This window comes from Corythoichthys intestinalis, chromosome 21 (genome assembly GCF_030265065.1).
Source record: "Corythoichthys intestinalis isolate RoL2023-P3 chromosome 21, ASM3026506v1, whole genome shotgun sequence".
In the NCBI taxonomy this organism is placed as follows: Eukaryota; Metazoa; Chordata; class Actinopteri; order Syngnathiformes; family Syngnathidae; genus Corythoichthys; species Corythoichthys intestinalis.
Genome location: NC_080415.1, coordinates 24,421,951 through 24,435,492, shown reverse-complemented (window position 1 = coordinate 24,435,492; position 13,542 = coordinate 24,421,951). Strand labels below are relative to the sequence as shown.

Sequence of the window (13,542 nt, the reverse complement as noted above, 5' to 3'; positions counted from 1 at the left end):
CCAAATCAGCATCCACTAATCAAAAAAAGAAATGTGTTAGAATTGTTTGTTGTTACCGCTTGACTTCTTTGGCGTCGCTAGCAATGAAGAAGCCCAGCGTGCCTTCCTGCATCTTCACGTGGTTGCCGGGGTTGATGAGCGTGCTGTTAAGTGTAATCAAAATCATTTGTGAAAAGATTTTCGGATCAAATTATCGTTGTTTGAGTTAGATATGGAAATAATTGTTACCTGCTCTCCCTCTGATCAGACTTGTACTCTATAGCTATCAGGAGGAGCTTTAGTTTCACGTAGCATAATCTAAAGAAGACGGCAAATTTAATTCATGTTGATTGATGTTCACTGCTGCTGAATACTCACTCGCAAATAACAGGAAAGGACAACCCCACAAAGGCACTTGAAAGGTACTCTGTGTACATCTCATTGGCCACGCCCTCCAGGTAATACTTCTGCCATGTGTCTTCCTCGATCTGCAGATAATGTCCGTGTCAAAAAAAACCTGCTAAAACTGTATAAGGGCGATTGATCGTGACTGGTTTGTACCTTGATGAAGGACCTCATGGAGAAGAGGTTGGCCAGCATGGTGGACAGGCCTTGAGCCAGGCAACTTTGGGCGATGAAGCCCAGCTTGAGCTCGGCTAGGCAGATGGCATCATCGCCTTCTTTCCAGTTCCAGCTGGGGATGTTCAACAGGTGCGCCTGACGGTGTCAAAATGTCGCGGTGACGGCAATACATAACTTTCACGTTCGCTTCGGGTGTCCAAAAAGGCTCGATATTGAATCCCATCCGCCCCAAGGAATAGAGAGATACATTATAAGTGGCGTTGCCTACCTTGTTGTGATACTGCAACATTTGAGTGATGATGCGGATCTTTGGGTGGTAGTTCTTGATGGATATTACCCTAAGATCACATGAAAATGGTGTCAACAATTGTTCGCATGCATCTTATGTCAGGGTCAAGGGTGTAGGTTTGCATAGGGACAGTAGGGACATAACACTACCAACTTTTCAGGATGCTCAAATTGTCCCCACCAACTTTTAAGCAACCTTATTTGCGTTACATAATGAGTTCAGTTAAGTAGGTAATTTAGATTGTCTTTAAATACTATATGTTGTAAGGATAGAAATGACCCTACCATTATTAAGTGAATTATTTTCCTTATGTTCAGACTTACATTTCCCCCTTTTTTACTTGCTGAATTTGCCGGTCCATTTTTTTCCCTCAAATGCACGTTTGATTGGCTGATGACTAGAAACCCCCCCTCCCCCCAACACACACACACACACACAAGCACAGCCCCAACAGAATAATGTCATGCCGCATCCTCCGTCCCTAGAAGTTGTTTTTAAATCGGCCAGCAAGTAGCAACAGCCACTGCAAGTAATGTAAAAAGATGTCAATGTATTGGAGGTGGGGATCACACCACTAATTTTGCTACTGAAAGTCCGACCTGCATCAGTGTTGGCATATTGCGAGTAGGAAGCTGCTTAGAGAGAAGTGTCCTCCTGTATGTTTTTTTCGACTGTTAATGTTAATCTAACTGTGAAAAATGCAGTGCACTCTGCTGGAAACTATAGAAGCAGAAAAATGTGAGCAAGAAGCTGCTTAAAGAGAGAGCGGTCCCAAGTCTGTGTGTGTCAGTCAATTTTCAATTGTATTTTATTTAGGCGGTCAGAAAGCAACCCAAAGGAGTGTTCACTTTTTGTTGAGTTTGGCTGTGATTGTGGACAAAAACAGTAGTGTTTTACCCCAAGGAAGGCTCCATTTTTACTTATTTTACTTATTATACTCCTAGAAGTTTTTTTCAGTTATATTTATTTATTTAGACAATGTTAGTAGTAGTCCTAAGAAAAAAACTTTTTTTTTTTTGCATTCCCAGACAGTTGAGAGACTATTAGCAAGTTTGTATTTATTGTGTATGTTAATATAATAGATGTTCAAATATTGCTATTTAAATTTGCTAATAAAATCCAGACATAAATTCTGGAAGTTTTCAATATGTTTCTTTCGTAGTTTTTGAAACGAAGGTTTCAATCGAAAAGTATATCACCAGAACCAATACACATGAAAGTTCGTATAAGTCAATACAGATTTATTTTGCATTGATCATTTAGCCTATCAATTAATTAGGTTCACATTCTTGAGAAACGTTGGCCTGACCCCCGTTCACTCAATGTGTTTGGTCTTATTAATGTCCCATCCCCAGAAAAAAGTGTACATGTAGGTTATGCTGTTATATCGTCCCCTAGCAATGCTGAGACCAAACCTATGCCCTTGGTCAGGGTTTCCCCCCAGTGCTTTATTAGCCTGGCGGGCCACCAGGCCAAAACAGTGCTAACAACCCCCCCCCCCCAAAAAAAGTATAAAAAGTAAAAATATTTTAACACGAGCGATACATTTGGAAGCACAATGGTGACATCTTATGGTCAATATTTGAACAAACCTGTCTTGGCTATATCCTAGTTTTATTTTTTTCTTGCCAAAACTGTATTTTGCAACACTCAACTTTTAAGTATTACTTATAAATGGCTTATAATAAAACATGCTAGTCATAATTTTTAAATTCCTCTCAACTTCACATTTTTATGTATCTCTAACTTATTTCAAAAGCACTTTGGAACGACAGTAGGTTTCTCTATCACTTGGCTTTGAAAATATTCTGAAGGAAACCCTGAGTAGCATTTTTAATGGATTGGCTGCAATTAATGGCGATAGACAACCAATCCATATCAACAGATCTTCCGGTCAAAATGGATTGGACGTCTGTCCGCCGTCAATGGCAATCAATAGGTTAAAAAGTCAATTTTTTATACTGCCGTCCCACATGTGCAAGTCTGCATTTTTATTCTAATATTTTTTTCCCAAAATTCCACACGGTGCTCCCACACCCATAGGAGCATATTGTTTTTTCCCTTTTCTGTCCTTTTGTTTTCCCTTTCCCTATTGAAGGAATGTACATTTTTATGTTCCTTCTTAAGACTGCATATTGTGCCATGCCCATATTTGCCATGTTTGTGTGCTTTAATATTACTTTGAACAATCACAATGGGTATCTGTTGACCGCCTTATCAGAAACTGTGCTTATGACTCACTGTTCGTACCAGCTAGCACCGTCTCTCCTGATGGAAAAATCCTCAGCTTGTACCAGAGTTTCGGCACCACTTTCAACGGCATAAAAGACTTGCCTCGTATTCTTTTTCCTCACACTTTTGCGAGATCAGAGCCCTTGCCTGTTGTACATTTGTGCCCAGAATATTCTGCAATAAAACCTTCGAAAGAAAACTGTTCATCTTTAGCCTCTAATCTTAGCACTTCCTCATACCTCATGATGTTGGAGGCATCCTCAGCATCAGGATCGGCACAGTATTTGTTTGCTAAAATCAAACAGGCATCGGCTGATTCAATCTGAAAAAAAAATAATAATAATAATATTATTATTAATGTCAAATATGGTCAAAAAAGTCAAAGAAAAAATGTGCACAAATACTTTGACTCTGGCCAGGTCGTGAGGGTTTAAGACGGACCCCTGGTAGAACTCCACCTGGGTGAAATGTCGTTTGAACAAGGCTTCCAGCTCAAGATTAGGGGAAATACTGACAAATATGGGGAAAAAAACAAAAGAACAAAAAAAACATGGAACCTGTAAAGCACTGTGGATACACTCAAGATGTTGCTCGGTTACTCACTTATGGAGAAAAACGATTTCTACATTGACATCATCCCTGTCCTTGTGTAGGAAGTCTTTGAGGAAGTTGGAGACGCTCTCCAGTGTGATGTGGCCGCACACCACGATGTGCCTGGTGGAAGGTCCAAAGAGTTACTCGTCGGTATCATGGGACTGATGGAGATGAGAGGTTCATGTGAAGCGACAGACATGAGAAGCAAGCAGCGTTCAGGTGACGGTCGGTATGAAGGACGAACGAAAATGCGCTGGAGAGAGAGAGTGAGCTTTGGTGGATTATGAAGAATCAGATTTTAGAGGAGATTAGGACATCCACACATTTTCTACTTTCATTCGTCCTTTGTCCAAGAGACAATTTGGATTTAATATGAGCTTAGCACTTTACATGCCGCTTTAAATTCCAGGATATTGCTTTTTTTAATAATAATAAAAATAGGGATAACGCGCTTGGATTGTTATCTGAATAGTGACTTTGTAGATAGACATACAATCAACTGTAGGTTTTAACTTATACTTTTTCATTTTTTTCTCTGTAGGCCAATTTACTTCTAAGGCATACAATTAATAATTGTTTATTCACCATGCAGGTGTTCACTTTTTGTAAACAAAAACAACAAAAACAAAAAGATTTTTTTTGTTTCAAATGTAACAATTTTTTGAGTATTTATGGGAAGTGGATATCAATTTCTTTTTTGTGATTTGGTATATCAGTAGAATTTTGTTGAAAAAAAAATGTAGATAAGCAGTTGTAGTTGTCTGATAATTACTTTTTTAAAACAGATATCCTGATATTGTCCAACTCCAAAAATCCAACACCGATATATGCGTTGGCAGACTTAAAGAGAAAGGGAATTTTTTACATTAGGTCAAGTTAGCGCGGGTTTAATTAGTCTATGGAGTTGATTACAACAAATTCTGTACAGTTAGAGAGTTATTTGTTAGTTTCAGGGCTCCGGAGTGGCTAAGCTAGCGTGAGTCAATGGTCCCATGTTAGCATGTCAATAAAAAAATTATATTAACAGATCTAACATAGTCAAATAAATTCAAAATGCAGATCATTGTTCCAAATACACATGCGGCCTAAACATGTCACACTAAACTGCCACAATTAATTTCATTCTGCGGGACTATTTTTTTTTAGATGCGTAATGAGACCACAATAGAGAGGTGTGCTTCGGCCACTCGTGCTCAGTCTGCTGGGGAGTCCCTTTCCCACAAAAAAAAAAAAAAAAAAATCAGCAGTGAAAAAAAACGATGTGATATCACTCCGCCCTGCTTGCCTGGACAGCCTGTTCCCTGCAGAGCTGCTGGATTACAAATGTTGCTGTTCATAGTACAATTATTGACATGCAATGGTAAGTTTTAATAACTTTATCCTGAAAACATAGCCCAAACTATTGATTGCATGTCTCATCGGTGATTCTCATGTGTGCATATGTTGTTATTTATTGCTATGCTAAGCGGGCACTATTAACTCGCGCTAGCTTTAGCCTTATGTCAAAAATTCTGAACTTCCCCTTTAACATACTATGGCTAATTGTATTGTGATGCCCCACTGGATGCTTTAATAATGATAATGCTCACATAACAAATCCCAAGCAATTTAATTTGGAGACATTTAATGGTCAATAAGCATAACTGCTGTGCTAAGGTGTGACTAACAATTGTACCAAGGCAGAAGGCTTCTACATTCAATTTGAAGGCAACATGCATATTGGCTCAAAACTGATAATAACAAATATAAGATAAGATCAAGTATATTATTCAAGATCATTTTAAAATGCTTTTATTAGCCGATATTATTGGCTACCCGATATTATCGGACAACTGTATAAATAATATATACGAATAATAAACAATCAGCATTCAATAAGTACTGACGAAATTCTTATAAATGTGAATTACCACAGCTGAGCTTAAATGTTGACTTTTACCGATTTTATTCAAATTTCTGAATGCATTTTATTTGACCTCTAGCGACACCAACAGACTACAGTTTAAATCGGCACAAAAAAAACAAGATGTTTAAAAATAGATATTTGAAGGACAGCGTGGCTCAGTTAAAATAAAGTGGAAGCAACAGCAGAGAAAGGGAAACAGAAGCACACTCCAAACCAATATAGTCCAAGCTTATGTTCACATTAAACTAAATTAGCAGTTTAATGTTTCAAGATTCAATGAAAGGAAAGAAATTAAATAATACATACCAGTTTTCTTTTAATTGTTTCCCTAAACTTTTGGTTATGAAATGTACATCATATATTTGCTTTTTCTCCTCATTTGAGAGTTTAAAAAAAATTCAAGTCAAACAGGAGCATGAATTAATCAATTAGCACGCACCTAAAAATTTGGACTTTTGACGCTAATTTTTCTACAGAGGCACATGTTGGTGAATTCGCTTCTTGCCGAGAGAAAATTAGCATGAATCCAAACCGGTCGTCTTTCCTTCTCTACCTCGGCAAGAAAACCAACCGCATTTTGTCCAAATGTCACTGACGTATGAACTGTATCTTGTCCTGAGGGTGTAGGTCAGACTGAAGATAAAGGCCAAGAATGTTTCAGAAGCAAAGCGCCAAAAGAAAAAAAAAAAAAAAAGCACAGCCAAAGCGAGTTCAAATCGTTTTTTTCCAGCGTTGGAAAAAAAACACCAGCAAGCTATAGCACATGTAATATTTAACATCCTTTTGATTATATTCAAATATGAGCGGCTAAATTGAGACTAACATTTTTTGTATATTGAATGATTATTTGGTCTACTTTTGATGGATATGATATAAAAGGGATGGATAGACAAAAAAATATGCAATGTGGGAGTGAAATCAAACACTTTACACACACACACACACACACACACACACACACAAACAAACAAAAACGGGCACCACAGATATACACCAACAAATAACATGACACTGAAGAGCAAAAAAAAAAACCACAATATTGACGTGACATGGAACCAAGTACAGAAGAACGTTCAAAGTCAAACACCCCAACCATTAAAATGGTAATTTTATGAGAAGGAACTGGAAATGTTACCAGAAAAAAAGATTGTAAGTACTTGTAGTATTCACGAATTTGGGATGAGGTATCAATAAAGGATTTTTTTCTTAGTATTTTCATAGTACTTTTACAAAAACTAGGTAAAAGTTTGAACTATAAAAGGGAAAACAAAGTTTCTATAAATTGAAAAATAATGTGACACAGTAGAAATCATCATATAAAAAACAAAATGTTATGCAAATTGAGACTTTTTTAAAATGGAATTTTACAATGAAGTGAAAAAGTAAAACTTCAATGAGAATCAAGTATTAAAATTGATGATTAAGTTTTGTAAAATACATTTATCATTATTATATTCATAGACATAATACTGTGCTTAAATAATAGTAATGCCAATAATTATCAAAATGGATTAATCATTATAACAGTAAAGTGAGCCTAATCATAAATAAAAGTCATTTTTTTAAGAAAAGAAATAGTCCAATGAACGAAGTCATAATTTTATCGAAAATAAAGCCTAAACGTTGAAGAAAAATGTTTTATTCTGTTTTAAAAAAAGTATAAACAGTGATACCTCTCTACTTCGCACTTCAAACTTCACGTCCTCAGTCCATCGCTGATTTTTTTTCCAATTAAAAAATAAATAAGCAAATGCAGTATTTTATAGAGCTTTCCCGATCCGATCACTTAGTCTCTGACTCTCACTCTTGCCGCTTTTCTTTGTCAGGCAGTGCACTGGAGTTGCTTATTAAAGTTAACGATGATTGACAACCATCAAGGTTTGATCGTGCCAGAGACGCTCATAACCGATACTTCAAAGCGCCACATACGTAAATCATCATTTAACATGCTAAACAGTTGCTGTGGCAACTCATTGTGTGTAAGTGAGCAGCTTACGCAGATTTAAATGGACTCACTCGAGGAGCATTTAATAAAGACAAGCATTTTTCTAAGCTCTTCTTATTTAAAATAATTCGGTAGGACACTAGCATGTTTAAAACTTATCATAATTATGCTTAAAAACCATTTCTTACCTTTTTTTTTTAATTACTTCTACAGGGCGATTTAAAACGAATGTGCCAAAACCATTGCAGTATATTTAAAAAAACAAAAAATACAAATTGATAACTAGCTGTATACAAGTATTGTATATAACTTCAAGTTTTTATTTCATGCTTTACAAGTGCTCCATGTGACCACCATTAACGACACGGACAACATCAAGCAGATATGGCTTTTAATTTGTTAAAATTACTTATTTCTTAAAAAGACTTAATTCTTATTTTAATTCTTAGGAAATTAATTAATTTAATTTAATAAATAATAATTAGGGCTGTCAAAATTATCGTGTTAACGCGCGGTAATTATTTTTTTTAATTAATCTCGTTAAAATATTTGACGCAATTAACGAACATGTACCGCTCAGACAGTATTATGTCTTTTGGTAAGTTTTACAGCAAGGCTTTTTGTGCTGTCTAACAGCGAACTCTTGTGGTCGCTTTGCGACATGGTTTATTGTATTCTTGCCAGTTCAATATGGCTGCACGACGTCTCGGGCTGACGCCTACGTTGTAATGTTGCGCTTATATGATCCTTGGACAAGATTTGTCCGTAAGTATGGTTGTTGTAAAGAATGTACATATTATGTTAGTAAGCGAAATGTTATATTTTTTGTATGAGACGCTTTTTGTTTATGTTTAGTGAACCTGTATAGCGTGCTAAGCTAACGTTGTTGCTAATGCAATGCTTGTCTACTTTTTTTGTAGTTTTACGACGGTCTAAAGAGGACAATGGTTTGAGGCCATTTTATTAATAAATCAGATGAAAAAGGAAGAAGTCTGATTATTAAGGTGTCGTTCACTAGCTGTCTAGTTTTGGAAAAAGTAGACGCTTCGGAGTGAGGACAGCATAGACAGATTTAAATGACAGTAGAGTGAAATGCCCACTACAGTCCATATGTACCGTATGTTGAATGTATATATCCGTCTTGTGTCTTATCTTTCCATTCCAACAATTTATTTTACTGAATATATATATAATTTACAGAAAAATATGGCATATTTTATAGATGGTTTGAATTGCAATTAATTGCGATTAATTATGATTAATTAATTTTTAAGCTGTAATTAACTCGATTAAAATTTTTAATCATTTAACAGCCCTAATAATAATTAATAATAATTGTCTATTTCAATTATTTTAAAATGAATAAATGCATATTGATTTTAGGACATTCTTTTTTAATCACCCTGTACTCGTCCCTATTAACTGCAAAAAACAAGGGATCACTATACTCCATATTTTTAAGAACATTTAAATGACCACTGACACTTAGCATTTTTTGTCCTATGATTGGTTGGTCAGAACAAAACCTCACCTAAGAAAAATGATCTCGTTTCAGCGCCATTGACGGCGATGGACGCCCAAACCAATCATACGCTGCTATCGTCTCCAAGTCAAAATGGATTGGACGTCCAGCGCCGTCAATGGCGACCACTGAGTTAAGAGGTAAACTGAAAACCGAGAAGGGTCTGACTGCAGCCGCAGCCACACTACAAACCATGCCTTATCCAAACTACACCCCTCCAAACCACACCTGCTGTTGGTACGGTGGCGCGAATTCATTTACCCTAACCCTATAGGCCCAAGCCCAATTCTTTACCCTAAACTTAACAAGACACAGGGATATTGTGGATATTGCGATAACTAGATTGTAACCTGTGCCATTTTTGGAAATAATTTAATGTTGTGAATCAACCGGTAAAGTTGTTAAAATTGCTCCCGTTATTCCATTATTTCCCTTCTGTCTACTTTCGACATGTGAAAGTACTAAAACTGTTTCATCATTTAAAGATATTGTATGTTCAAGTCAAGATTTTGCCAATTTAGGAGCAGTGTTATTAATCTTACTGAAAAAAAGTAATTAATTATAGTTACAAATTACTTCTCCCAAAAAGTAATTGCGTTAGTAACTCAATTACCTGAATGTAAGAGTAATTAGTTACTTGGCAAAGTAATTGGTGATAATTACTTTTTTTTTTTTCCCTCAAAAAAAAAAAAAAAAAAAAAAACATTGGCCACACTATATGAAGTTTTTTGTGAAGGTTTTTGGTACAATTGGCCCGAGCCCAATTCTTTACCCTAATTTACCCTTTACCCTGAATCAACTGTAAAAAGTTGTTAAAATTACTCCCATTATTGCATTTGTTCCCTTCTCTCTACTTTCGACATATGAAAGTTTTAAAACTGTTTCATCATTTAAAGATAGATTCAAGTCAAGATTTTGCCGATTTAGAAGTATTTATATAAAAAGATTAAAAAAAGATAAAAAGTTACTTAGGTTCGCTAGGAAGGTTCTCTACAACAGAGCCGTCCTAAAAAGTCTACTGCTTTAAGATGGCGGCTGTCTACTAACGCATTTAGTGCCATGCAGTGTTGTTAATTTTACTTTAAAAAAGTAATTAATTACAGTTACAAATTACTTCTCCCAAAAAGTAATTGCGTTAGTAACTCAGTTACCTGAATGTAAGAGTAATTAGTTACTTGGCAAAGTAACTAGTGATATGTTTTTTTCTTTCTCAAAAAAAAAAAAAACACACACACACAGGTCACACAATGTGAAGCTTAAAGTGTTTGGGGGACAATTGGCCCTAGCCCAATTCTTTACCCTCCACTTAACTAGACACAAGGGTATTGCGATAACTAGCTAGTAACCTTTGCTATGTGTGGAAGTCATTTAAAGTTGTGAATCAATCGTTAAAGTTGTTAAAATTTCTCCCGTTATTGCATTAGTTCCCTTCTGTCTACTTTAAACATGTGTAAGTTTTAAAACTGTTTCATCATTTAAAGATAGATTTAAGTTAAGATTTTGCCGATTTAGGAGCATTTTAGATTTTAAAAAATTACTTAGGTTCGCTAGGAAGGATCTCTACATCAGGGCCTTCCTGAGAGGTCTACTGCTTTAAGATGGCGGCTGTTTACAAACGCATGTAGTCCTTAAAACATGTTGGCAGTGCAGCAGTGTCTATCATTTGCATCTAGTTCTATAATATGATATCTACCGTGTCATGTGGGCGTAGTTTGTCGGCTATGGCTGCAGTCAGGTATTATTGGAGCCACCTACTAGCATCGCGGTTGCAACGGCGTCTTCCCCACTCCTGCTCTGCTCTCGTCCCCGTGAGTCCGTTTCTCTCAGACTTTTTTTTATTCAACCAACTTAGTAACTCATAGTAACGCACGCCTTTCCCGCCTCAGTAACGGTAACGGCGTTGCCAAGATGAGAAAAGTAATTAATTAGATTACTCATTACTGAAAAAAATAACGCCGTTAGTAACGCCGTTATATTGTAACGCCATTATTAACAACACTGTTTAGGAGTATTTTAAAAGTTAATTACGTTTGCTAGGAAGGTTCGCGACAACAAAGCCTTCCTGAGAAGTCTACTGCTTTATGAGTCTGTCATTTCGCATCTAGTTCTCTATACATGTGCTCACACGACCGAGTGTCATTTCGCATCTAGTTTTATATACATGTGATACCTACCGTAGCGTTATGTGGGCGTAGTTTGTAGCAACTGGGCTGTCGGCCGCAGTCAGGTATTATTGTAAAAACACGCTACTACGTTTTCCAAAATGTCCACCAAACGAGCAATATTTGCGAGTGAGCAGAAGCAGCAGAAGCAGACAAAGCGGCAGTGACACAACAAGCGAACACAAAACGAAAACCTGGCCCAGTTCTTCAGTCACGGTGTGACTTGAACGCTGAGATGTTTACATCTCACATTTCTCTCACGGAGAAAAAAAATATTAACCAAAGTCACACAGAACAACCACACCAATTCACATCATTGGACTTACTTTCTGCCTCTGGTCGAGTTATAACTCCCTCCGTATTTCTTCCGATTAAGGATGAGAGCGGCAATTTCTGGCACGTAGCGAGCAAACATGGCCTACATGCGTGGAAAAGAAAAAGCAAAAAAAAAAAAAAGGGGGGGCATGCAAGAGAAGCCTCTGTTGCGGCCTCCTGGGTGATACTTACTTTCGGCCATTAACAGCACTATAGGAACCACCGTATTTCTTGCGGTTGCCTATTAACTCTATGATTTCAGGCACGTAGCTCGCAAACATGGCCTAAGGAGGAGATAGGAGACAGAACAGGCGAGCAGAGAAATCAAGTGCAGGCCCACTATGTTTTTGGGATATCTTTCCAGTGCGGGAAAAGGAGAAATTGTTTTTCGAGGGGCATTCCGTGGTTAAAAATGACCAAAACTATGTTATGTCAATGTATCCTGAAATGATATCAGGTACATTTGCAAAAATTAAAAGTATGAAAATGGAAGTGGAACCTTGACTTACGGATGCCCGGAGGTTTTTTTTTTTCCAAGTTACAAGAACGATCGTAAACTCGCAAGTCAAGTACCACTGTGTTTGGAGTGGAAAAAAATATCAAGGATGTTAAAAGAATGACAGCCAATTCATCTGCAGTAGGAAAATTATTTTGGGGAAACAGCTATGAAAGAGAAAACCTTAAGAGCCATGTTTTGAACAACAAACACACCACACCATGATTTGCAACCATGCCCTCCACTGAAAACATTGTGTTTTTGTTTGGAATCTTTATTCATAGAAATGTGCAGGGTTTCCACATTTCAATGAAACACCACAATAAAAGCCGCCACACCTTGCAAAAGATTTTTTTTTTTTTTAAAGGTTTTTTTTAAAGGCCGTTACAAACTAGCGGCAGCCTAGTGTGAAGGGTTCAGCGGCAACCTATTCATTGTGTATTGTAATGTCCGTAACTAAGCGTGGCCCCCTTAAGAGACGCTCGGACTGAGGAGCTGTGTCGTAGAGGGACGCGAGTAGGAAGAATGGGAGAACGGGTGAGATAGCGGTCGTATGTCACGGCAGCCTGCTGTTATTGTTTTTCTTTTGTTATTGAAGCCACAATAAAATTGGTAAGCCAATAACGACTCCTCTCCTTTTCCCCCCCATCCTGCGCATTACAGTATTTTAGATCGGACTTTTCGGCGAAAATGAGCGATGGACGGCCGTCTTGGATGGAACGGCAAGTTTGAATGAATTTGCGCCGAGAAGCGGGTCCGAGTGCCGCCGCGCTAACGTCAACAACGCATCCAATTGCAGAGGGGCAGACGTATATACATCTGTGCTAACAGGCTGTTTTGGCAGATGTATATACGCAATCACGGCTGACGAAACCTTGATAAATGCCCTTTTTTTTCCAAGTTCATGAGGTCTGGGACACTTGAAAAATGACTTACACATGCGTTTGTGTGGAAATGTAGTTCACGAACAACAACAAAAAAAACTATTCACCTTTTCACCGAAACTTAAAACTCTTTACACGGCTATTAGAATTTCCCCCTACTCCTTGAAATGGGTCCGTTAAGAGAAGGACTATTATTGTTGTGGTAATGTAGTACGTATTAGGGCCAAAAAAAAGGAAAAAGAAGGACTATGAGATGTAAGTTTTACTATTGCTACGAGAAAAAAAGATGTATTATTACGTAGGGTAATGTAGCTGTAATCAGGTACACCTGTCAACCCGAGGCCATTGGCAATCTTACAAATAGTGACGTATGGCCTTACAAATTGGTGACTAATCTTACAACATTTTATATAGCATGCAATCTGGAACTACAATAAAACTCAATTTTTAAAATAATATGAATTTATTGGTAATATTGTCACATATAACCTGGTCCAATCAAAGAACAATCAATATCTGCAGCTACATCATAATTACTTAAATTTAACAGTGACTTTTGTTATAATTGTACAGTATGTAGCACTTTAGGCAATTTTTATCATGTCTTTTGATGGCTGCACTTCAGCTCGCAATTCA

The 13,542-nt window shown here is 37.1% G+C and overlaps 1 protein-coding gene across 6 annotated transcripts in view; it reads right to left on the bottom strand.

Moving 5' to 3' along the window:
- LOC130909883 (calcium-activated potassium channel subunit alpha-1-like) overlaps positions 1-13,542 on the bottom strand; it is a 108,666-nt gene that overhangs the window by 38,606 nt on the left and 56,518 nt on the right. For 5 of the 6 annotated variants that reach the window (XM_057826807.1, XM_057826812.1, XM_057826810.1 and 2 more), the window contains exons 9-17: positions 11,719-11,810; positions 3,686-3,796; positions 3,487-3,592; positions 3,322-3,404; positions 830-899; positions 541-696; positions 358-467; positions 229-297; positions 57-143 (exon numbers count right to left, since the gene is read on the bottom strand). In XM_057826807.1, the coding sequence (XP_057682790.1) occupies positions 57-143; positions 229-297; positions 358-467; positions 541-696; positions 830-899; positions 3,322-3,404; positions 3,487-3,592; positions 3,686-3,796; positions 11,719-11,810 (884 nt within the window). Of the gene's footprint in view, positions 1-56; positions 144-228; positions 298-357; positions 468-540; positions 697-829; positions 900-3,321; positions 3,405-3,486; positions 3,593-3,685; positions 3,797-11,537; positions 11,630-11,718; positions 11,811-13,542 lie in introns of all 6 variants that reach the window. The other variant, XM_057826813.1, reaches the window with a different exon arrangement.